This window comes from Polypterus senegalus, chromosome 5 (assembly GCF_016835505.1).
Source record: "Polypterus senegalus isolate Bchr_013 chromosome 5, ASM1683550v1, whole genome shotgun sequence".
Classification (NCBI taxonomy): Eukaryota; Metazoa; Chordata; class Cladistia; order Polypteriformes; family Polypteridae; genus Polypterus; species Polypterus senegalus.
In genome coordinates, this window is record NC_053158.1 from 33,530,292 (window position 1) to 33,556,364 (window position 26,073).

The 26,073-nt window shown below is 39.4% G+C and overlaps 1 protein-coding gene across 3 annotated transcripts in view; it reads right to left on the reverse strand.

The window, feature by feature from the left end:
• Nucleotides 1-26,073, reverse strand: part of LOC120530198 (nucleolar protein 4-like) — a 432,135-nt gene that overhangs the window by 151,319 nt on the left and 254,743 nt on the right. For all 3 annotated transcript variants that reach the window (XM_039754462.1, XM_039754461.1, XM_039754463.1), the window contains exon 6: nt 20,662-20,927. In XM_039754462.1, coding sequence (XP_039610396.1) covers nt 20,662-20,927 — 266 coding nt within the window. The remainder of the gene's footprint in view (nt 1-20,661; nt 20,928-26,073) is intronic.

Genomic DNA, 26,073 nt, shown 5'->3' on the forward strand with positions numbered 1-26,073 from the left:
GCGTAATGCTTTGATTCCTCTGTAACCAGGATGTGGGGCGCTAGACCACAGATGGTGTGCCACTTGCTCACAGATTCCTCTAACAAACGCCTCTTTATCTGCCCTCATAGCCCTCGTAGCCGTCCCTCTCAGTTCCTTGAGCCATGTGCTGCGACTCGTCTCGATGATATCCAGGGTGCCCTGCGAGATGAAACACCTCCTTCTGGGAACACCGGTAACACCAACACAATCCTCAGCAACCTTTAGGGTCTTGTCAAGGAAGGTCTCTCACATCACATTATGGATCGGCAGTCGTACCTAAATCTGAAAGTTCCTCACACAAAATGTGTGCAAACGCATTAGAAACATTAGAAAGCATTCCTATTTGTGATGACCCAGGAGAATTTCTCTGAGCCCTGTTCATGCACCCTGGTAACTTCACCTCTTCCACAGACAATAACACCCTGGAGAATTTCCACCACAGTAAGTGACAGAGGCACAGAGATGTAGCTGAAGCACAAGCTCATCAATGTACTTTTAGTTTCCTTTTCTTTCTTGTTTTTCTCAATCAGTTTTGAGAATTGGGCGGCCTGACTATCAACATTTTATGTTGCCCTCTGAATAATTTGTTTAGTTTTATAGTTTTTTTTTTAATTACATGTATTAGATTTAATTGTATTTCTTTGTTTGAAAGGCTTTTTAATGAATTTTTAGTTTAGTTCTAACTGTCACATCCTCATACTGAAAAGCACTGCAAGAAACCTATGAGTTGCTATGGAACCTTGTCTGGTTTTATTGGAACCACCATCCTGATGGGAGTTGATAAATTACAATCCAGTGGCATCAGCAGCTTTGACTGAGGTACACATTCAACCAGTGAAATAGTTCTTAAGGAAAAATAAGTCTTTGATATTCTGGTTTTAACTCTTGTTTCTCAACTCAATTTGCATCTTAGTGTTTTGGGTGTCGTTATTAAACAGGATTTTCTTATTGAATGACCTTTGCAATTCTTTTGTGACTACAATCGTGGTTATGCTCTATGGCTAGAAAAAAAATAGTTTTGCATTTTACAAAGCGTATCTTTTGTTTTGGAGTTAAATTTTGTTTCAGAAGTAGATGCACATTGCCCAGCTAGCTTCATAAAATATTGTGCCAATGGAAAACTTAAGAGTGTTAATTCTGGGAAACAAGATGTGTGTCCATGGTGCATGCTTTTTAATCATGTCATGCTTCTCACAACTGGTGTTACAAACAGTGCTTGTCTAATTTAGACCACCAACCCTCATAACTTGTGTGCTTGATAAACACACCACAAATTTAAATCTGTTACTTCCATCTATAGCAACTTGGCTGACTCAAGTTACCTGCGGAGCCACTTAAATAGAATATAATCAAATTAAATCAGCCCAGTGGTCAACACTGTTGCTTCATTTCTGTAAGGATGAAGTTCAAACTCAGGCCCAGCTCATGCCCTTTAAGGAGTTTGGATGTTCTCACCATGCGCATTCTCTCGCATTAAGGCAAAGTAGTTCTAGCTTTTTTATCATATGGAACTCTGTAACTGGAATATTTTAATTTACCCAGCTAAGAAAATAAAATATATATTACATTTTTTTTAATTAAAATAATTTTATTTACTTTAAAATGCAAAAAATACATTTTTCTTTAACCACCATTTTTGTGGTTATATGTGGCTAAATAAAATCATATTACAATATACACCAACAATAGATACTGATACAAGACAACCTATGTTGGCGACCTATTCAAATGCAAATACAAGGTGCCTTTTAACTTGCTTAATAACTATATTTACCTTAATGCATGAACATAAACATAAACCATCAATCTGTGCCCCAACACTCATACTATTAGCTCTACCATTATTTACCATGCATAAAAACACCCTCAGGGTCTGGAATGAAGCAGAAATCAAACTGTAGGAATAAATGATGAATGAAACAACGTCCGCGTCATCAAAAACAGATGTAATCCATAGTCTAAAAGTTGAAATGTCAAGATCAGCATATGTTCCCATGTTCTCAGTAATCAACAGGAAAGCCCACACTGGCGTTTTCCTGCTCCAAAAGCCAGATGAGTAACGTATCTTCATTGGGTGCTGCTTTACTTGTAACTGTTTACTCCTTTGATTACTCCTATACTCACTTTACTCCTGGTCGAGGATTATCTGTTTTAGCCCGGTGCATTTGGCACCAAGCTTTATTCTTCTCTTGGTCTGTACCTGCCACTTTCACTTGCCTGTTACTCCAATCGTACTGTTCAATATGTGCATATAAACCTAATTTATGGAAATGAATTTGGTCCCCTAATGGTAAAATTATTAGCAGACCCTTGATTCTCTAACTTTTCTCCACAATCCATTTCAGACTTTTTTTTAAAAGAAATGGCAATCAAAGATATCATGGTGACCAAACCAGAACAACAGATGCCACTACAGGGAAATTGAGGATAACATTAGCTCTTGAAAGGGTGGAGCTATGAATCCCTTAACTAGTAACATTTATCTATCTATCTATCTATATATATATATATATATATATATATATATATATATATATATATATATATAACCTCGAGTCACAACCGTAATTCGTTCCAAAACGTTTTGGTTGTGACCTGAACTAATTTTCCCCATAGGATTGTATATAAATACAATTAATCCGTTCCGGACCGTATGAGCTGTATGCAAAACTATTTTTTTCTAGCTGTAGTTAATTATACCATAGAACGCACAGTGTAATAGTAAACAAAATGTAAAAACATTGAATAACACTGAGAAAACCTTGAACAGAGAAAACTAACCTTGCAGTCTCTTTAAAAACAAGCCCAGTACATTCTTTAACTGACTTCTTGCGCTCTCTCTCTCTCTCTCTCTCTCTTTCTCTCGCTCTCTCTCTCTCACTCGCTCGCTCGCTCTCTCACTGCACACGGAATGCACGGGGGGAGACTGAACACATACGGAAATCATCGGTGCATACGAACCGGAAGGGAAACTGGCTTGTTCATCACCTGAGTGTGTGGTTGTGAACAGATGCAAAAGTTTGGCAAACTTTTTGGTCATAACCCGATTTGTACGTGTTCAGAGACGTTCATGACCCAAGGTTCTGCTGTATACATAAAATCCAGCGTATGTCTGTCTGTCTGTATGTCTGTCCGCTTTTCATGAGAGAACTATGTAATGGATTTATATGTTTTTTTCTATCATTTGTTTGAACATTCCTGTTGATTTTGTGACTTCATAGTATCATAGTTCTTGTAGGGCACCGATTTATTTGCGTGAATCTGAGAGAGCAGCTGCGGAAAGAGGGGGCAGGGGCCTCCTCACTCATGCGCCAGCCTCCGTTCGAGTCAGTCTACCTCTCGCCACGTGTTGGAGCATACCTTGCCTCCGCTTATCTAGCGATACCTGTTTGTTCAATAGAAATTATCATATACACATTGTTAAGGAGCAACATTTGACATTATTGAGAGATAGATCAGAGCTATGTGTGTTATAGAGGGTAGCTGCTCATTTGCAAGCACGGCCATGTGCTTATGTCTCCATACGGGTGACGCTCTCCCGTCAGAGCTGAAAACGATCAGATACAGTGCCAACGTTTGATGTTGCAGCGTACCTACCTTCTTTTTGGTCAGAATTACTGTTTTTTTGTTTCACTACTACATGTGCAGAATCGCGGGAGACAGCTAGTACAATATTAAAAATAAACCACTAAATAAAATAAAATAAAACAAAATTCTAAATGGCAATTATATGTAGCACTGTTGCATGTTATGAGTGAAATCATAATTAATGAAGTCAAATCTGTATTATCTGCCCATCTCTGTTACTATAGATATAGAGTAATGTGGACTGTGAAGGCCAAAACTATAAGACTATGAGAGGTACTGTATATTAAATGGAAGGTTGAACACAATAGAGTTTATATTTTCTCGCCATTGGAGCTATTACATCCTGACTATAAGCTCAACACTGTACTGGGTGGACGAGCCTGTAGGCCCCAGGAGTCCTGTGGGTATCGAAAATAGCAAAGGAATTAGATGGCAGGGGAGTCAGTTGGTGGACTGCATACACTGAGGTCTCAGCCTTGCTGAGCAGACCAGTGGGTGAGCAGGAGATACTACAGCAAGAAAGAGAGTGGAAGCACTGGGGAACATAAGTGAAGAGCTGATTCTGACTGTGATTTCACCCTCGACTTTAACTGTTTTTTTTTAATTAACTTAATTTTTGAATTTCAACTTTCTCACTATGGGTTTTATGGATTATTTATTGAAGATTTTTGAACACATTGCACTTTTTTTGGAAGCTGTTTTGTTGACCTGAATAAAATGCACATTGCACTCTAAACCTTACAACTTTTTGTTGTGTCCTAACTTGCCCTAGTCCATCCTCAGGTATGACTATCGATATCCCGGGCTATAGGCACATGAAGCATCACAGAAATATAGAAAAGAAATCCACCCCAAGACTCTCACATACTGCAATGAGACTCAATTCTTGCCCTTAGAGACCTGGAGACCTCCTAACACATAAGCTGGAGCTCCCTCATGCCCCTGCTTATTTAAATTCAAGCCTTGCACAGTCCCGGATTAGTATCTCACCTCTCTGGTTGGCTACAAGGTTGTTGCTTGCCATTTCATCACACTATTGACAGAACAAACTTCAAAAATTCGCACTGAGAAACAACCCCTCAGTACTTGAGATACAGATAGGGGACATAAATTGCTAAATAAATATATAACTAATGCCACATTTCGGGTTGGTTCCTGCCTTGCTCTTGATGTGCCCTGCAAGCCTACAAAAGTTAGACTAATGTTAGAAAAAACATTGCACACATCTATAAGACTGACAATGTGCTCGGAGGTGGAGGGCACTGATTGTACTCACATTATACACAAGGATGCAGGATGTCCTTAGCTTGACAAAGACCTCTGTAGAATTTTTTTTTTCTAATAATGTATTGTTAACTCTACATATTCTCATTATTGCATATAAAAATGTAGAATATGTAACCTCTGTATAAAATGGGAAATAATGCTTCAGGGTTATAGCAAGAAAAATAAAGGATATAAATGTTAACGGTTATACAATCTCTCTCTGGGACAAAATAAATATTTCCCAAGGTCTCAGCCATGCTTCAAAGCACCCCTGAAAGATATTTTACACAAGGCCATTTTGCTCAATGGTCACAGCACACTGGCTCACTTGTAGTGAATGAAGCAAAATGACTCAATTTTAATTGGTGTCTTCTGTGTTTGACATAAGAAAATAACTGCAGGTTTGGAGAGTTCAAAGGATGTTTGAATCAGACTGACGTGCCTGTCAAGATTATTTCACAAGAAGACACCAAAACAACATTTGCAAAAAATGTATAAAATTGTTCAACAAAATGTATAAAATGTGGTAAAAAGTACAATTATTTAATGATACAATGGAACTTTTAGAAATACTGCACATTCAGGCATAAATCTAACAAGTATTGGGGAAATCTTACATGAAACACAATTCTTGGAGTTGTCGAGGTTAGGGAATCCATTCCCGGGCACCCGATTACCGGAAGCCCAGGATTCCCCGACATTTTCATTCCCGCATTCTCGGGAATGAATTTGCTGTAATTCCAGGGAAACCGGGAACAGCCAAGCTTGCATATATACCGTGTAAAAGTGTAAAAATCAATCAAGAAATAACAGAGTTATAGTTGAAAATAATTAAGTGGCACGGTTTTTTGGCCCACAGTGTAGTGTGTTGCAGATTGATTCAGTCAACCAGCAGCAGTTGTCAGTCTCCTGGCTCCGACTAAGATTGAGTATGGTGGACTGGGAAGAGTCTGCACTCTGCAGCTCACGAATGCCGGGACAGGGCAGACTTCATTGACGTCTGTCAGACAACAGCTTTGAACAGCAACTTGAAGTTGCAATGCTTCAGTCTGTTGCATCCGCATTATCTGTGCCAAGAAACTTGCCATCACAGAATGATGACAAGAAACTGGATGCATCAGTAAAAGCTGAAATGGAGGTGTTTCAGAGCAATGGCAAGCGCGGGCGTTGTTTAGAACAAGTCTGATCAGGTAGATCGCGTTGCATTCCAAAAAAATTTTTTTTTAAACATTAGTCCATCATATATCCTCCCTATGGCATTTGCCACTTGATTGACATACAGGGCGGCCAGTCTAAGATCTCTTTTCTTCTAATACACTGATTATCCCACATGCACCCATACAATCAGATTGTGATTCAGACTACGAATGCCATGAATGTAATTACCCCGATCTACATGCTGTCAAATAAACGAACCACACGCCGTGGCTTCACCTCTGATGCTGACGTCCGAGGTTTGATTCCCGAGAGAGGGTGCAGTGAGTGTGTACGCCTCATGAGCCCAGAATTAGGGCGAAACACGAGTCGCATACTCTTTGCATTATTTGACAGTAAAACTATGCAACATTCTATGATCTGCTTCTCACAACTGAAGAGGGCACCATGACAGATGTTTGCCGACACAAGCGTTACCTGATAGGTAACAACCCATACAATCAGATTGTGATTCAGACTACAAATGCCATGAATGTAATTACCCCGATCTACATGCTGTCAAATAAACGAACCACACGCCGTGGCGCAACGTAAAGGGCGAAACACGTGTCGCGTATTCTTTGCATTATTTGACAGTAAAACTATGCAATATATATATATATATATATATATATATATATACATATATATGTTTTATTGCAGGTAGATCATTTCAACCTGGTCATTTTAAAAGCAGCGCGCAAGCCGAAAAAGTGTGGGCACCCCTCAACTAGATACATGTACTTATATGACAGCATGAACTGCTTGTAGATAAGGTTAGTCTTTTATTGGTGTCAACATATTGCAGTAGTTTTATTAAAAATAAGTGCTGGTCGTTCTAAAACTGTTCAGTGCCCGTGCACTATGTCATCCCTGGGAGCCCGGGATTCTCGGGAATGACATGTGGGATTCCCAAATTCCCGGGAATGGATAAACTCGTCCGGGAATGGATTCCCTAGTCGAGGTATTCAATTGATCTGGTTATACCAGAATACATTCTTCCAGAATGAGATAAAAAATACTTTTGCAAGTTTGCTAAAATTTGTGGAAATTTTGCAAAAACAATTAGTAGAAAATACAAAATTTGCAGATCCATGCATCTGAAAGGAAACAAGAACTGTGATTTTTATGTCAATCTGTATGTAACCCCGCCTTCAGCCACCACCCAACTCACACTGCACCTGACCTCCTTGGCCCCTCCCATAGGTGGTGAGCCCATGGGAAGGGGGACCCACATTGCCTCTTCGGGCTGTGCCCGGCTGAGCCCCATTGGTGCAGGCCCGGCCACCATTGAGCCCCACCTCCAGGCCTGGCTCCAGAGGGGGGCCCCAGTGTCCCGCATCCGGGCGACATTTTTTATTCTTAATAGGAGGTCTGGTTGAACCGCTCTTTATCTCATCCCTCACCTAGGACCAGTTTGCCTTGGGTGGCCCTACCAGGGGCATAAAGCCCCGGACAACAGTGCTCCTAGGATCAATGGGACACGCAAACCCCTCCACCACGATATGGTGGCAGTTCTAGGAGGGGTGTATATAATATAGTATAGTATATGTAAGTAGGCCAACCTCTTTAAGAATATTACCCAGAGTACTGTGTGGCTCAACCTGATTGGTGAGTCGATGCAAACAGGAAGGTAGGACAGGAAGGTAGGACTGCTTGGCATGCAGTGTGAAAAAGCGAGAGAGTGAGAGAGAGAGAAAATGTACTGTCATTGGTTCAAGACAGGTGAATACCTACTGCTAAATTTCATTTGAATAACTGAGCATTAATACGTAATTTGACGCATAGAAGTTGTGTTTGTGTGCACAATTAATCAGTAGTTTTAATTGTTATTTGTTAAATAATATGTTTAAGTCTGAAAAATACATGCAAATAGATTATAATAGTACTGAAGCCTTAGGAATTTTCAGGTATATCATGATATGGATTTATGACCATATTGCCCACTCCTCTACTAAACACTGCTGCTCATAACAGTTGCTTATGTGATAGGCTCAACTTATTTTTTAATTATGAATATCTATGAAACCAATGGCTGCTATACATTCACTTCTATTTTGTGTCTCAAAACACTATGTTCAGAACATATAAATAAAAGGAAAATATAAATAATAGATCCGCTAAATGAAAACAATATGCAGTGTGCACATGTGGACCTTTTACATTCTGCTCAACGGTCGGTTTAAGGGTTAGGGATTTAACTTAAAGACAGAGGCAATCAGTCCAACAGATGGAAACAGAAGGTCAAACCACCTACGTGAATCCTTAGGCAGAAGCTTGGATTTAAAACAATTTTCAGCTAAGCACCTCAACTTTATCTTTAATACTATACAGATTTGTTGAGCCTGTATAATTCAATTTTAGGGTTTCCAGATTTCAGTGCTTATTCTGGTGACATCAGGTGCAAAGAAGAATTCAGTCCTGGATAAGGCATCAACCACAAAGTACACTTGCAAATACTCTTAAGACCCAAATTCACAAAGGTAAATAAATATTCTAGAAATAAAGGTTTGTAGGTGACTCAGGAAGACAAAGGATATTGTAATGCCATGATTTAAAATGGTAAGGCAAAAGGTGAAATATCTCCAGCAGCAGGAGATGAAGACCAAAAAATCATTAAGCCAGAAAAGTCAAGAATAATACGAAACTATCAGATCCAAACCACAAACTAAAAACTCAAAGTAGAAGGAAACAGGCAAAGATCCTAAATCCCTAAAGTGATTTGAATCCCTCAGTAATGCACTGTAATTATTCCCCAAAATCCAGAACTTGGACATTGGTCAGCCCAATGATGTCACATATCAGAACTTCCAGTTTTCACGTGTCGGCAATGGAAAATCATTGCTAAAAACAGCATGGTTATTCAAGAAAAATACACAAAAACGGAGCACCCCGGATCTGTGGAAATAAATAACAGCATACAGCATTACAAATACAATGATGCAATCTGCTGAATTCTCCCTTAGAACAATTAGAGTACTGTCTGTTTATCCTCTATCTATCTATCACATAGTGTCTTATCTATTATTTATTGCTCTATCTAACAATTAATAACACTCTTAAAATGAACTTAAAAATGCAGAAAGTGTACCGCACCCTCCAAAATGTTTACATCACAACAGAAATGAACTTCAACAAGAAAAACATCTTCCTCTTTACCACATATAAACAAATTATTCAGACACGTTTTTGGTTAAAACCTTGCACTTGGATATGTGATGGTGTATACAGTAGGCATTTCAAGAAAGCCTAAATTTCTTATTTGTGTAAGAAAGTATAAAAAATAATGTAAAGAAAATATGTACATTCAGCCATAGTCAACATTTCATTTATATAAACAACTGAGATCTTACAGACTTGTGGCTTACAGACTTTACAAAGCATAACAATTACAATGAGAATTTTAAAGTATAGCTTCTAGCCTACTTAACAAAAAATATCCTGTGAGATTCAAGCTCAGGTTAACTGCCATATGTACACAATATCATGATACAGTAAACCCTCGTTTGTCGCGGTTAATCTGTTCCAGACTCTACCGCGATAAATGAATTTCCGCGAAGTAGGATTCTTTATTTATAAATCTAATATTTTCGCAGTTAGAGCATAGAAAACCTGTTTACGACCTTCTAAATATGTTTTTTAACATTATTAGAGCCCTCTAGACATGAAATAACACCCTTTAGTCAAAAGTTTAAACTGTGCTCCATGACAAGACAGAGATGGCAGTTCTTTCTCACAATTTAAAGAATGCAAACATATCTTCCTCTTCAAAGAAGTGCGCGTCAGGAGCAGAGAATGTCAGAGAGAGAGAGAAAACTAAACAATCAAAAATCAATACGTCTGTTGAAGCACTGCGACAACGCGGCCGCAACGAAGTGCGCAATGTGAAGGTAGTCTTTCAGCATTTTAAAGAGGAGTTTCTGTATCTTCTAAGCAAACAGCCTCTGTGCAAACAGCCCCTCTGCTCACACCCCCTCCGTCAGGAGCAGAGAATGTCAGAGAGAGAGAGAGAGGCAGAGAAAAGCAAACAATCAAAAATCAATACGTGCTGTTAGAGCTTTTAAGCATATCGTATATCATTGAGGAGTTTTATTTAATACGTAATACGTGCTCTGATTGGGTAGCTTCTCAGCCATCCGCCAATAGCGCCTCTTGTATGAAATCAACTGGGCAAACAAACTGAGGAAGCATGTACCATAAATTAAAAGACACAGTGTCCGCAGAAATCCATGAACCAGCGAAAAATCCGTGATATATATTTACATTTACAATCCGCGATGGAGTGAAGCCGTGAAAGTTGAAGCGCGATATAGCGAGGGATCACTGTATTCTTAGTTGCATGTCTCCCTCATACTAGTGACAGTAATGCAACACCAACAGCAGACCGAAAGAAAAAAATGACAACAAATGAATGGTTGTTGAGACATTTCATGCCAAAAGCCAGATAGCTAGCCTAATAATATACTGTGATTACAGTAATACACAGTATATAGAATAATATATAGTACTATGGCTTGTCTAGTGCTGGGCCAGGGCAGCTTTAAGCTATTTGGTCCTCTAAAACCCATTCATATTACAATATGCATTGTCTATCAATACTGACACACATATTTATTGTATATACTACAATAAATATGAATATCCCCAAAATCTGGAATAAAGCACACCTAAACCTATTGGAATTAAACATGAATTGATTAGAGTCCATGCCAACAAAAACAGATGTAATCCACAGTCAGAAAAAGTGAAATGTGAAGAACAGCATATGCTTCTGTAAAAATTAACAGGAAGGGCCTCACTGCTTTTTTCCTGCTTCACGAGCCACAGTGTTGTTGCGCCATTATCCACATAAGCAAAGTAATCTCATTGTGTACTGCAATTTCTTCTAACAGTTTGCTCATTAGATTACAGCTTTACTCACTTTATTGGCAGCCAAGGATTTACAGTATTGTACAGATGCATTTTCTATCAAGCTCTATTGTATGTGCCGTATGGCCTAGGCCTACTACTCCTTACTCCCATGCTACTGTTTTAATAGGGTATGTTCACATAAACTTGATTTATGGAAATCTATTTAGGGACTTGAGCGAGAAGATTAGTAACAGGTTCTCCTTTCTAGCAATTACTTGGTTTCTCCCTATATATTTTGCCGTGTGGTCTTAAAAGGATGGCAGTCAAAAACATCCCAGGTTCCCAAAAAGGACATAATCACAAGCAATGAAGCACAGGCAATTCTAATTGGTGTTGGGATTTCCAGTTTTCATTTAAGCATGACGACACTTATCTCAATGCCTTGTCCTGCATGATATTAAATAGAGACAATTAATTATTTAAGCATGTTAACATTTAAAAGATATAAAACTTTAGTTTCAAAATCAAAAAATATATGTCAACCTGTTTCTTTTTTTTTTTTTATAATTAGCAGTGGCATTATATTTCTATAAATAAATAAGCAATAAACATAACAAAATGTTTCTTATAGCCTTCCAAAATTTGCTTCTAGGTTTATGTTCATCAGTTCCTATGGTCTTCCTAGCCTTGCTTCACTCAATGATGTCCTATTGTCAACTTCCATTTTCCCTACACTTTTTCCTAAAGTATGAGTGTTGATGAAGTTTGTTCCTCCACAATGAATTCCTTTTTTGTTACAAGGAACCTGCAAATTATAGAAGGTGAATGACATTTTATTAATTAAAACTCTTTCATTTAAATGAAATTCTTTCTAATCCATTGTCAGACCTCAAGATTATCTTGTGCTTTCTTTTCAGTCGGAGGCTCACAGCTCAGTGGAGCTCTGACTTGTGCCTGAATGGGCCAAAGGAAAAATGGAGTCCTGATCTCCTGACAGTTCATGTATATCAGTTGTGTGAGAGTCAAGTTGAATAGTTGCAGATATTGGAGTTATTGTAAGGCTGCATCAGTGTACATCTGCAAAGGATTAAAAGATGAAAGGTTATTTCAACACTAAAAATGTAAGAAGGTTAATGATACTTGATGAAGGTTATACAGCCAAAACGTGACTTTAACCTTCTTTTTTTAGTGCAGAAATAAGCTTCAATTTTTCGTTACAGATATTGCTTAACTACAAATTATAGTACTGAAAAGTCAGACAAGCAATTAGGTCATCCACCCGAATTTTTACAAAAAGGTTTGATTTATTTTTTATTTTTTGGAAATGTAATTAGTAATTGCATGAAGAAGTCAACATTAAGGTTGTGACTGCCCAGGGTGGTAGTATGTTAAAATCTCATCTCATCTGATTCTCAAACCTCCTTTGGTTGGGGACAGGGCTGAAGACTATACTGGCAGCACTGGGCATAAGGCAGGAAACAGCCCTGTCCAGAGCACTGGTCCATCACAAAGCCCAGACAAGTGCACACCACACTGTGGTGCTCATACAAATGCCAAATTGGAGTCACCAATTAATCGTAAACTAAATTATGCAGACACTGGTAGAACATGAGAACACCACAGGGACAATATATGGGACGGAAACTGGACCCAGAATCCATAAGGCAGTGGTGCTACCCACCTCAAGTTGACTGCTGACTGGCTAAAGACATACAAATATGAACAATTTATTTTAAAAATTCAAACTGTTCTATTAAGTACAACAATACACAAGATCTATACATCAATTTTCTGTGTATTTTATGTGTTACTTGGTTATTTTGGCATGTACACCACCACCTGAAATTGCCAACCCCAATGTTTCAGTGTTTAAGCATATGTTTTTTTAGGATGTGCGGTATTATATGTGATGATGCGGGTCCACTCTAGACTCCCTCTTCACATATGGGAGCCTATAGAACCCAACACCGTCGATAGTTATGAGCGAATTGAGTTGACTAATTGGGACAAATCACACATGGAGCAAGGGGATGGTGGAAAAATGCAAAGGTGCTTTTATTAAAAGAATCAAAACAAACCAAAAAAACAGTGTCCACAGTGCAGTGTTCCAAAGGTCCATTAAATAATCCATAAAAACCAAGTGAAGATAATAGATAAATAAATCCAATAAAAGCAGAGGTTAAAAAACAGTCAGTGACTCCTTCCGATCTCAGCCCACCTCCTTCTTCAGCTCCCTCAGCTCACCTATCACTAGCACCGCCGGCGGACTCTCAGCAGCCACGAATGCCCCCATCTTGGCTGCCTTCAAACCGCACAGCCAGACCGTCTGAGGTCAGCTCTCCTGCCATCTTCCTTCACACTCCTGCAGTCGAACCTCGGATACCATGCTTGTCCAACTCGACACCATTATTCAGTGGGGCGAACCAGCCCCTAGAGCGCCACAGCTTACACTTCATCGCAGGGCCTAAGTTCGTGCTTCCGTCCTCTTCTAGGTAGCAAGATCATCCTCCCAAGACTGCCCTTTAGTCATCTTTTCCTCCTTTCTCCTGTTGTGCTGGCCCGTCCTTATACAGCTCTGTGGGTGCAGCATCTTAATCACGTATTGCATGAAGCCGATGAAGCAATTCAGAATGATTGCACCCTCACTTACAGTTACGACTCACCCCAATTACTTCATTAACTCCCCATGGTCGTGCAATCGTGCCCACATGACATGGCTATTTGGATTATTTAAAACTGGCCATTCTTTTGAAGTCATGAAACTGTTATACCAAGTAATTTAGATTACAATAATTTAGATTACAATCGTGTCATTCTAAACAGTAGCCTACAGAATTTGTTAGATATCCAACTCCAAAACCATGGGCATTAACATGGAGTTTGCATACCTCCCTCCCAAAGATCACTATAGCAACCTCCATTCTTCTTGGAAGATGTTCCATAAAATTTTGGAGGCTGTCTGAGAACATTTGTGTTCATTCAGTCAAAAGAGCATTTGTGAGCTCAGGAATTGATGTTGGATAAGAAGATTTGGCTCACAATCAGCATTCCAATTCATCCCAAAGGAGTTCAACAGGTATGAGGACATTGTTCTCTGCAGGCAACTTGAGTTCCTCCACACCAATCTCATAAAACCATGTGTTTTCAGGCCTGGCTTTGTGCACTGGGGTACAGTCATGTCGGAACAGAAAACAGTCTTCTACAAACTATTACCACAATGTTGGAGAGGCACAATCACCTAAGACGCCATTGCATTAACACTACCCTGTATTGGAAACAAAAGGGGCATAGCCCAAACCCTGAAAAACACCCCAGGCCATTACCACTACACCAAGAACTATCAGTATACACTATGCTTTCCAGAAGGTAGCATTCTCCTGGCATCCAACAAACCCAGATTTGCCCATCAAATTGCCAGATAGGGAAGCGTGATTCATCACTCTAGAGAACACATTTCCTCAGCTCCAGATTTCAATGGTGGCAAGCCTTAAGCCACTCCAGTCAACACGTAGCATTGCACACAGTGATCTTGGGCTTGTGTACAGATGCTCGGCCATAGAAACTTATTTCATGAAGCTCCTGATACACAGTTCTTGTGCTGATGTTGCTTCTAGCAGCAATTTGGAATTCTGTTGTGAGTGATGCCACAGAGCAGAGGAGATTTTTACATGCCATGTGCTTCAGTGTTTGCCGGCCACACTCTAAAGTTTGTGTGATTTACCACTTTGTGGCTAAACTGTTGTTGCTCCCACTTCATGATAATATCAGTTACAGGTGACTGAAGCAGATCTAGCAGAGCAGAAATTTTACATAGTGACTTGTGGCAAAGGTCACATCCTATGACATGTTTAAAGTTGCCAATCTCTTCAATATGACACATCCTACTACCAGTGTCTGTCAATGGAGACTACATGGCTATGTGCTTTTTTCATTTTATGTACCTGTTAACAATGCGTGTGGCTGAAACACCTGAACCCAATAATCTGGAGGGTTTTCCACACACCATGTAGTGTATCATGCTTGGTTTAGGCTGGCCACACACTCTCTAGCCAACACTAACAAAGCTAGAATCTTCATTATGTCCTTTCTCCATCAAAATGTGAGATAAAAATTTTTCTCTACAACCACTGCAAACTACACAGGGAACGTAACTTATACAGTCACATGAAAAACTTTGGGGACCCCCTCTTAATTCTTTGGATTTTCGTTTATCATTGGCTGAGCTTTCAAAGTAGCAACTTCCTTTTAATATATGACATGCCTTATGGAAACAGTAGTATTTCAGCAGTGACATTAAGTTTATTGGATTAACAGAAAACATGTAATATGCATCATAACAAAATTAGACAGTTGCATAAATTTGGGCACCCCAACAGAGATAATACATCAATACTTAGATGAGCCTCCTTTTACAAATATAACGGCCTCTAGACGCCTCCTATAGCCTTTGATGAGTGTCTGGATTCTGGATGGAGGTATTTTTGACCATTCCTCCATACAAAATCTCTCCAATTCAGTTAAATTTGATGGCTCCCAAGCATGGACAGCCTGCTTCAAATCATCCCATAGATTTTCGATGATATTCAAGTCAGGGGACTGTGACGACCACTCCAGAACATTGCACTTCTCCCTCTGCATGAATGCCTTTGTAGATTTCAAACTGTGTTTTGGGTCATTGCCTTGTTGGCATATCCAGCCCCTGTGTAACTTCAACTTTGTGACTGATGCTTGAACATTATCCTGAAGAATTTATTGATATTCGGTTGAAATCATATGACCCTCGACTTTAACAAGGGCCCCAGTCCCTGAACTAGCCACACAGCCCCACAGCATGATGGAACCTCCATCAAATCTGACAGTAGGTAGCAGGTGTTTTTCTTGGAATGCGGTGTACTTCTTCTGCCATGCAAAGCATTTTTTGTTATGACCAAATAACTCATCAGTCCAAAGCACTTTGTTCCAAAATGAATCTGGCTTGTTTAAATGAGCATTTGCATACAACAAGGGACTCTGTTTGTGGCGTGAGTGCAGAAATGGCTTCTTTTTCATCACCCTGCCATACAGATGTTCTTTGTGCAAATTGAGCTGAATTGTAGAACGATGTACAGATACACCATCTGCAGCAAGATGTTCTTGCAGGTCTTTGAAGGTGATCTGTGGGTTGTCTGTAACCATTCTCACAATCCTGCACATATGCCGCTCCTGTATTTTTCTTGGTCTGCCAGACCTGGGTGGGTTTAGCTGCAACTGTGCCTGTGGCCTTCCATTTCCTGATTACATTCCTTACAGTTGTAACTGACAGTTTAAACCTCTGAGGCAGCTTTTTGTAGCCTTCCCCTAAACCATGATACTGAACAATCTTTGTTTGCAGATCTTTTGAGAGTTGGTTTGAGGATCCCATGCTGTCACTCTTCAGAGGATAGATAGATAGATAGATAGATAGATAGATAGATAGATAGATAGATAGATAGATAGATAGATAGATAGATAGATAGATAGATAGATAGATAGATAGATAGATAGATAGATAGATAGATAGATACTTTATTAATCCCCAAGGGGAAATTCACATAATCCAGCAGCAGCATACTGATACAAAAAACAACATTAAAGAGTAATAAAAATACAGGTAAAAACAGACAATAATTTGGAATAATGTTAATGTTTACCCCCCGGGTGGAATTGAAGAGTCGCATAGTGTCAGTCTGTCAGTGGAGCAGGACGGTGACAGCAGTCTGTTGCTGAAGCTGCTCCTCTGTCTGGAGATGATACTGTTCAGTGGATGCAGTGGATTCTCCATGATTGACAAGAGCCTGTTCTGCACCCGTCGCTCTGCCACAGATGTTAAACTGTCCAGCTTCATTCCTACAATAGCGTCTACCTTCCTCACAACTTTGTCCAGGCATGAGGCGTCCTTCTTCTTTATGCTGCCTCCCCAGCACACCACCTCGTAGAAGAGGGCACTTGCCACAACCGTCTGGTAGAACATCTGCAGCATCTTATTGCATATGTTGAAGGATGTCAACCTTCTAAGGAAGTATAATCGGCTCTGACCTTTCTTGCACAGAGCATCAGTATTGGCAGTCCAGTCCAATTTATCATCCAGCTGCACTCCCAGGTATTTATAGGTCTGCACCCTCTGCACACAGTCTCCTCTGATGATCACGGGGTCCATGAGGGTCCTGGGCCTCCTAAAGTCCACCACCAGTTCCTTGGTCTTGCTGTCTTGCTGGTGTTCAGGTGTAAGTGGTTTGAGTCGCACCATTTAACAAAGTCCTTGATTAGCTTCCTATACTCCTCTTCCTGCCCACTCCTGATGCAGCCCACGATAGCAGTGTCATCAGCGAACTTTTGCACGTGGCAGGACTCTGAGTTGTACTGGAAGTCTGATGTATATAGGCTGAACAGGACCAGACAAAGTACAGTCCTTTGCGGCGCTCATGTGCTGCTGACCAGAATGTCAGACCTGCAGTTCCAAAGACGCACATACTAAGGTCTGTCTGTAAGATAGTCCAAGATCCATGCCACGAGGTATGAATCTACTCCCATCTCTGTCAGCTTGTCCCTAAGGAGCAGAGTTTGGATGGTGCTGAAGGCACTAGAGAAGTCCAAAAACATAATTCTTACTGCACCACTGCCTCTGTCCAAGTGGGAGAGGGATCGGTGTAGCATATAGATGATGGCATCCTCCGCTCCCCTTTGGCCTCAGGTGGTGAAGCAGCAGCCGCTCCATGGTCTTCATCACATGTGACGTGAGAGCAACAATCTGGAAGTCATTCAGATCACTAGGACGTGATACCTTTGGGACTGGGGTGATACAAGATGTTTTCCAAAGCCTTGGGACTCTCCCTTGTTCCAGGCTCAGGTTGAAGATGCGCTGTAGAGGACTCCCCAGCTCCAGCGCACAGGCCTTCAGCAGTAGTAGCGATACTCCATCTGAATCCGCTGCTTTGCTGCCACAAAGTCTCCTCAGCTCTCTGCTCACCTGCGCTGCTGTAATTGTGGGTGGGGATGTCTCTCCTATGCTGGTATCAGCAGAAGGATGGTTGGAGGATGCAGTACTCCGAGGTGAGAGTGGGTTAGGGTGGTCAAACCCGTTGAAGAAGTTGTTTATCTGGTTTGCTCTCTCCACGTCTCTCTCGAGGAGAGTGAAAGGTAGGCACAACTTGCAACTGACCACTTTAAATACCTTTTCTCATGATTGGACACACCTGTCTATGAAGTTCCAGGCTTAACGAGCTAATCCAACCAATTTGGTGTTGCAAGTAATCAGTATTGAGCAGTGACAGGCATTCAAATCAGCAAAATGACAAGGGGACCCACATTTTTACACAGCCAGTTTTTCACATTTGATTTAATTTCATACAACTAAATAATGCTTCAATAAAAATCTTTGTCTGCGGTGGGTTGGCACCCTGCCCGGGATTGGTTCCTGCCTTGTGCCCTGTGTTGGCTGGGATTGGCTCCAGCAGACCCCCGTGACCCTGTGTTCGGATTCAGCGGGTTGGAAAATGGATGGATGGATGGATAAAAATCTTTGCTCGAAAAACACGCCAATACTCAAATGCTCCTAGGAAATTAAAAACATACCACTGTTATCTTTTTTGTTGAAAAAAAATTATTATGCAGGCTGAGAGGGGTTCCCAAACTTTTTCATATCAGTGTAAAAAATATAATTTTTGAGTGAAGTTCTCCTTTAAATCATCTTGTTGAACTATTACATAAGCACTGTTCACATTTATACACGTCTACAATATGTTAGTGAAGGACAATTTAACTTTACTTGAAATGTTGCTCACCAGCATCCTTTAGTTGATTACACTTTTAACATCCTATTGTAGATATTAAGCACATTATTATTTAACAGAATGATTTTCAATTAAACATACGCAAGTGTTTATTAAATGCTTGTTAAAACCTGTAATTTGTTTTGTTTATAATAGGCCACATCATGTAGAGGAACACAAAAAAGGTATTTTCTACTAATTTGTCATTAAATGCAAAGCCAATTAAAATATATGTGTGCATATAGATGGAAATGTGATGAAAAAATTTAATTAGTACATATTAATCACTTACACTCACTTTGGATATGTTAATTATTCAAGTTTTGTCAAGCTCCGCAGCCATATTCAGTTTCTAATTATTACTGTTATTATTACATTTTGTTGTATTAAATTCTTGTTATATAAAGTAAATCAACCGTTATTAAATATCTTTCAAAATTATATATTAAAATGTCGCCATTGTACACCATTTAAAATTTCAAGAAAAGGAAAACAAATCACAAAAAAGAAAAAATTGCCTACATTTCAGTGTTTTGGATTATTCAATATTGTGCACACTAATGAAAGCTGCTGCATTATCAAGAGCTGAATGTCGACCATACTCTACTAAGTGGCTCCAAAAGTGATGCCATCCACCCAGTCAGAATGAGGTGCTTTTCGGTTTAGTGATGTTGTCTTTTAATGGGAGAATGTCTGAGTGGTATTGCTGTGAGTTGAAGTCCAAGCCAGCGGTTGCACATTACAGAAGAAACTCATGCTTATTACAATCGAGGAATACCAAGATAGGAACCATGAAACATTTAATCAAGTGAGCTGAACTCTCACAAAATAGGTGAAAGGGGAAGATTCATTCCATTTTAGCACATAAAAGCCTACTTCTTCATAATACACGCGATAAAGAGACATAGCGTATTCTGTGTGAAAAGAGAGCAACAACATCACCAGACCATCTACAGTGATCCCTCGACTTTCGCGGCTTCACTCCATCACAGATATTAAATGTAAGCATATCTAAATATATATCACCGATTTTTCGCTGGTTCACGGATTTCTGCGGACAATGGGTCTTTTAATTTATGGTACATGCTTCCTCAGTTTGTTTGCCCAGTTGATTTGATACAAGAGACGCTATTGGCGGATGGCTTAGAAGCAACCCAATCAGAGCAAGTATTACGTTTTAAATAAAACTCCTCAATGATATACGATATGCTTCTCGACGGTGCTTGATTGTTTGCTTTTCTCTGTCTCTCTCACTCTCTGACATTCTCTGCGCCTGACAGAGGGGGTGTGAGCAGAGGGGCTGTTTGCACAGAGGCTGTTTGCCTAAAGGATACGGACACTCATCTAAAAAATGCCGCTTTATCGCGGTGCTTCGGCATACTTAAAAGCCCAAAAGCACGTTTTGATTTTTTGATTGTTTGCTTTTCTCTCACGCTCTCTCTCTCTCTGATATTCTCTGCTGCTGACACGCATTCTTTGAAAAGGAAGATATGTTTGCATTCTTTTAATTGTGAGAAAGAACTGTCATGTCTGTCTTGTCATGGAGCACAGTTTAAACTTTTGACTAAAGGGTGTTATTTCATGTCTAGAGGGCTCTAATAATGTTAACAGTGTGGGAGAGTTTATAAGGGCTTAAAATATATCAAAATAACCATACAAACATATGGTTTCTACTTTGCGGATTTTCATCTATCGCGGGAGGTTCTGGAACGCAACCCCCACGATCGAGGAGGGATTACTGTACTTCAATAAAAATTAGGCCACTAAAACAATATAAGTTTAAAGATACGTAGCATTACTATTTGACCACTCTTGATGCTGGTGTATTCCATTTCCTGACCACCAAAGACCTGTTAAATGGCTACTTTTTCATCTTCCTTCTCCTTATAACATATGTGTAAAGGAACCAAAAGTCACTTTGGCCTTACACCTGACAGGAAAATCGAAAACTTACCTTGCTTCCATTTTCCTTGGGGTCAGTTTTCATGTCAGGGAGTAGAAGGTTTTTGTATTTGCTTCTGCCATTGGCAGTGTGGTTTTCTGTGTGGGATTCAGAAGTCAACAAGCCGTCACTCAGGTTCAAAGGCTGCTGGTCTTGCTCCGATGTCCCTTTGCAGTTGCTATTAACATCCGCCATCTCTCTCCCATTGCTGCTTCTTGTAAGGCTGGAGTTATACGCCATAGTTTCATTTCCATTTATGCTGTCTGCAGCTGAATCATCTGTTAAAGAAAAAAGAAACACTCTTTATGTCCTTCGCCTTTCTTATTTTTCTTTAGGATACTGCGAGAAGCTATTTCAGACCTACTGTAGACAGATCTTGACATAAGCCTTTGTTTCATTTTCAAGGATGCAAAACAAAAGGACTGGATATTTTTTATATAACTACCCTGTTTAAATTGGTTCATTCACATGACAATATTTCAATATACGTTTTAGAAAGACCTTGAGTAGAAGCAAACTCAAGAGTTTGGTACAGAATTGCTTTGAAAAGTATTCACTGCAAATTGATAAGTAATGCAACTCCAGGATAGTAATAATAAAAAATATTCACAGACACAGACTATGCTGAAATTAGCTGTATAGAATTTCCAATAAATGCATTTTCGAAGCCCATTTTGTCAAATTCAGGATAGCAGGGGAGTCTAAGAGTATAATAAAGGACACCAGGCTGGAATCAACTCAACAATACATTTATTTACATTTATTACTCTAGATTACATTTAGAATGACCTACTAATCTAGTGGGATGTAAAAGAAAACCGCAGTATCAAAAGAAAAACCACATAGTTATTTAGGGAATTTTAAAAATCCATGCAGACAGTAACCAGAATGAATTTAGAGGTTCCTGGAGCTGCAAAGTAGCTATGCTAACATCTGTGTCCAGGTAGTGTGAAAGCCTTTTGAGGACTGAATGCTTTCTTGATGTCAAAAGAAAACCTTTCAATGTAGTTGATTTGAACTAGAATCAGCCGTAAGCACAATGGGCATGGGGCTGGCCTGAAAACCACAAGAATGTCAATTCGCTTCCTGTCATGTAGTTACTGAAGGACTCGGAACAAGATGCCTAATTTGGCAAACACATTCAAAAGCGCTGTCTTTGAATTTGGGGAAAAATTGTTAAGTAAGTAAATGTTATTTTTGAATAAAAAATAAATGTGTCTCATCGGACTTTTGCAGATTAAAATCAACCTCTCCGCTTAGTCAGCAGATCCAGTTGCACATTTATAGTTACTGACACATAAAGGAGAGCACCACTAACAAAGTACTCCACTAAGCGCATAACTTTGAAAAGTACTTATTTCAAATAGATAAGTAGATGGGTTGAGCAGATCTCTAACAGACATGAAGAATTTTTTGTCAACCTTTGTGCATGTGTAGGTTCAAGTTGGCTTTAGAGTGTTGATGTAGCTGTATAGTAGAGCTGTAGCTGTAGAGTGTTTACTAGCTGTATAGCTGGTCAGCCTTGATGCTGATTCTGCTGTCCAGTACTGGAAAGAGGGTGCAAAATCATTCAAAGAGGGATCCAAAGTACTGGGAAAAAATCTGCAATTCTTCAAAGATTATCTTTAAACTTTAAAGTAAATTTTAAATTAAAGAAAAAACTATTTTGAAACACAACCTATAAATTAGATGGATGACAAATGCATAGAAATGATTAATAAATGAACTTGGGTGACGGTGGTGTAATTACAGTTGTCTGGTAATGACAGATGTGATCAGTGGTTAGAAATGTGCCAGAGGTTGTGGCTGAATGTGTGAAGGGAAATAGTCCTCAGCTTAAACCAACCTAAATTTTGAATAATAACAGAATAAAAAAAAAATTCACATGTACCTGTCAATAATACACATGTTACAATTGTTATGAACTCATGACATGAAATACTGAAATAAGGATTTAAATAGAAGTGATAAAAATAAATTAACAAAATTACTAACTTAAGGATCAATTAATGGTAGCTTTTATAGTATCTACTGACTTGTGGCAGAGTTCAAAGGAATCGAAAGAGGTATTATTAATCCTCACTGTGGACAGCTTCAAGAGGATTAAATGATGCTAGGAGCCAGGACCGAAGATTAAGTCAGTTACCAACTACTGAATTCATTAGCAGCATGTGCCTGTGTTGAAAACACAGTGAGCTTAGAGAAAACAAACAGGTCGAATTAAAAATAAGAAAAAGAAAACAACAGATTACTTTTCTTCAGCTTCTTTTGCAGTTACAGTGCTTGAATATTTGAAGACACTGCAGCGTGACAAAAGAGATGATACTGCAGACAAGTCCAGAATGTACTACAGCAATTAGCTAGACCCATGAGCTCCAGGAAGCAAAGGAGAGAAAACTGGAACATGTCAAAAATAATCAGAATTATTTTAGGAATGAAAAAGCATATGTAAGAGAAAATCAAATAAATAAATCTTATAACGGCATGTGGGTAATGCAGCATTCCAAGGATTTCAGGTTGTTAAAATCCCCAAGGAAACAAAAAACCCCAAATTTCTCAAAAAGTCATAGCTGTTTTAAAATGAAAAAGAAATTGCATAAAGGATACAAACTATAGCTATATGTCAATGGTTGGCAAGCACTTTAAGCCCGGGCCCTGCACAAATTTAAACAAAACTTCTGGAGCCAAACATCTTAATTTCTACTCAATAATGCCACTTTGATTTTTTCATCTGTACAGGATTTCCACATCCTAGGTTTTGGGAAGAAAATAAGGGTGAAAATAAATGTGACATTTACACGGCTATATGTATATTGAAAAACAGCAGTACCGCTCTCTTGTCACATTAAGTTAGCCTGATATCCTTGACAAAGGATAAGACACATGTTTTGGAAAATAAACAGTGAGCCAGAATGAAAAGATCCACAATTCTGATTGCCACATATGTGTTATTTAGAAAGGCATTATGTTATAATAAGAAGTTTTGCTACCCCAATGTGGAACCTTTCTGCAAAAAAAGGATCTTTTTTAATAAAATGGGTAACTTTGCATGCTTTTTGTACACTTCCTGGTGTGTGATGTCAGAGGCATGGCTTAAAGTTGATTGGCTGAAGGTGAGTAATGGTCCTGGAACAACAGAAACCTGATAATAGCACATCACCTGCAGGGCCTCTGCTTGTTTTAAGATAATTCTTTTTGAAGCATAATATTAACACGCTTTCCTACTGTGGCTGGAACAATTATTAATTTTTCTTTTTTGTTTAAGTACTTGGACAAGCAGAAATTCTTCCCACTTTTTAATTCATCAATGTTATTTGAATTTATTTTAATGTTGTATAGTGTTTTCACAAGCAAATTGACTCTTTTTGCCCAGGTAACTAGCTTTAAAAATATATTTCTTGGGTGAATGACTCAAATCAGACTTGAGTCTTAATTTTACTGACTTGTAACTTGCTTGACAATATTTAAAAAAAATTGGACATGAGCGTCAGTAGGCTCTGCGCCCTATGGAACCAGGTTACCTAAACTATTTGTCAGGGATGCCAGGGGCCATGACCCGGCCAGGACATCATGAGGGGCCGCATGTGGGTCTGCGCCCACCCTGGATCACGTGCGGGTCGCCTTCCTGGTTGCTCTGTGGGCCACGGGTACAGGGCATGGAAGCTCCACCCTGTAGGGGCCCGTGGTCACAGCCAGGAGGCGCCCCAATGCCTTGGGGACCTGTTACCCCAGCACTTCCGCCACACCAGGAAGTACTGGGGGGAGGAATTAGGACGGCGCCCAGAGAGCTGCCAGGAGGACAGCCGGCACTTCTGCCACGCTGGGGCGTGGCCAGAAGAAGAATGCTGGGAACACCTGGGGCTCATCCGGGAACCATATAAAAGGGGCCGTCTCCCTTCATTCGAGGCTAGAGTCGGGTGGAAGAAGGACAAGGCAGAGAGGAGTGTGGAGGCGGCCCGAAGAAAGGCATTGTGGCCAGGACTGTGACTTTGGGGTTTGTTTTGTGCACTAATTTGGGTCTTAGTGACCATTATTTGGGTCTGTGTGACCATTGAGTTATTATAAATATTGTAAATAAACGTGTGGTGGTTTGAAAACAACATGTCCGCCTGTCTGTGTCCGGGTCAACTTCCACATATTCTATACCATTTCAGTAATTATTTAGCACTTTGATCTTTCTGATCATGAAACAGGTCATCAAGATAGCAATCAATGAAAATAATTCATAATTAATTGCAGAATTTCGGTATTTGAGGGTTCCTCTAGAGTGCCTCTTTCTCTTGCATGATTTGGCTCAAAAACTAATCAGCACATCGTCATCTCACAACAGGCTTAAGTAACCAGTTTGGTATTTTTATGTCCAACTGTTTTAGCTCTAGACTGTCGTCAAGAAACTGTGGCACACAGAGAGACACACACCCATCCTCAAGATATTAATTTTTTCGGTATCGAGGGACCTTAAAACATTGAGATCCATCAAAAACCAGTGATCAAAATTTTTGGAAAATCTAAAGCTTTCATTCTTCCCTCATAGATGACAGGTTATGGTGAGGGAAGGCACAAAGCAAAAAAACAAAAAATAAAAGACTTGACTTAGATTTGCCTACTGTAGACTTATGACTAGAGATATAATTAATGATATATGACTTATAAAGATTCATGTTATATCACTATAGTTATACTTTTTCAAATTGCATTTCTTTAATTTGCATTCCATTAATGTACATGTTGTGCTCCATACTTGAATAACTCATCACGAATAATCCAATAACGAATAACTCCAATCTCTGCCACACAAATTCGACTCCCCACATGGTTTGCTAGCAAGGGGCACAGTTCACTTTTTTACCCATCTCTGTGATCTGCAAATCCAACCGAGGACCTAATCCACCGCCAAGAAACACAAAAAGATTCTACAGAGAGTATTGTTAGTGTTTTATTATACAGTGATATCCCATAAGTGTTGTTTTCTAAGTGCTGCGCAAAAATGTTGTTATGGCCAACGTTGCAGCCCTCTTCTGCAGATCACAGATTTTTCCGGAAGGGTTAAAACATTACAGTATGCTACAGCAACATGTATTAGATAATGTTTAGATGGCTAATATTAGATATTTAAACAGAAGAATGCATGATGTCTCATAGTAAGATCAAATGGAAAAGATTCCAGTTTCTTTAGGAACTTCATGGCGTCAGTTGAAGATCAAACCAGAAACAAAAGAGCATTGGTGTGACTAAAATCTAACATTTTTCCACCTTTCTTTCTGCCTATAAAAAGCAACTTAAAAGGGACCACTATTGTTATAAACCCCAAACATATAGAAAAAAAACAGCCCAAAACACAAAAACTATTAATAATTAATGTAGTAAAATAAAGGAAATCCAAAAGAACTCCTGACACCTCATTGGCCGATTAGATAAATGCAT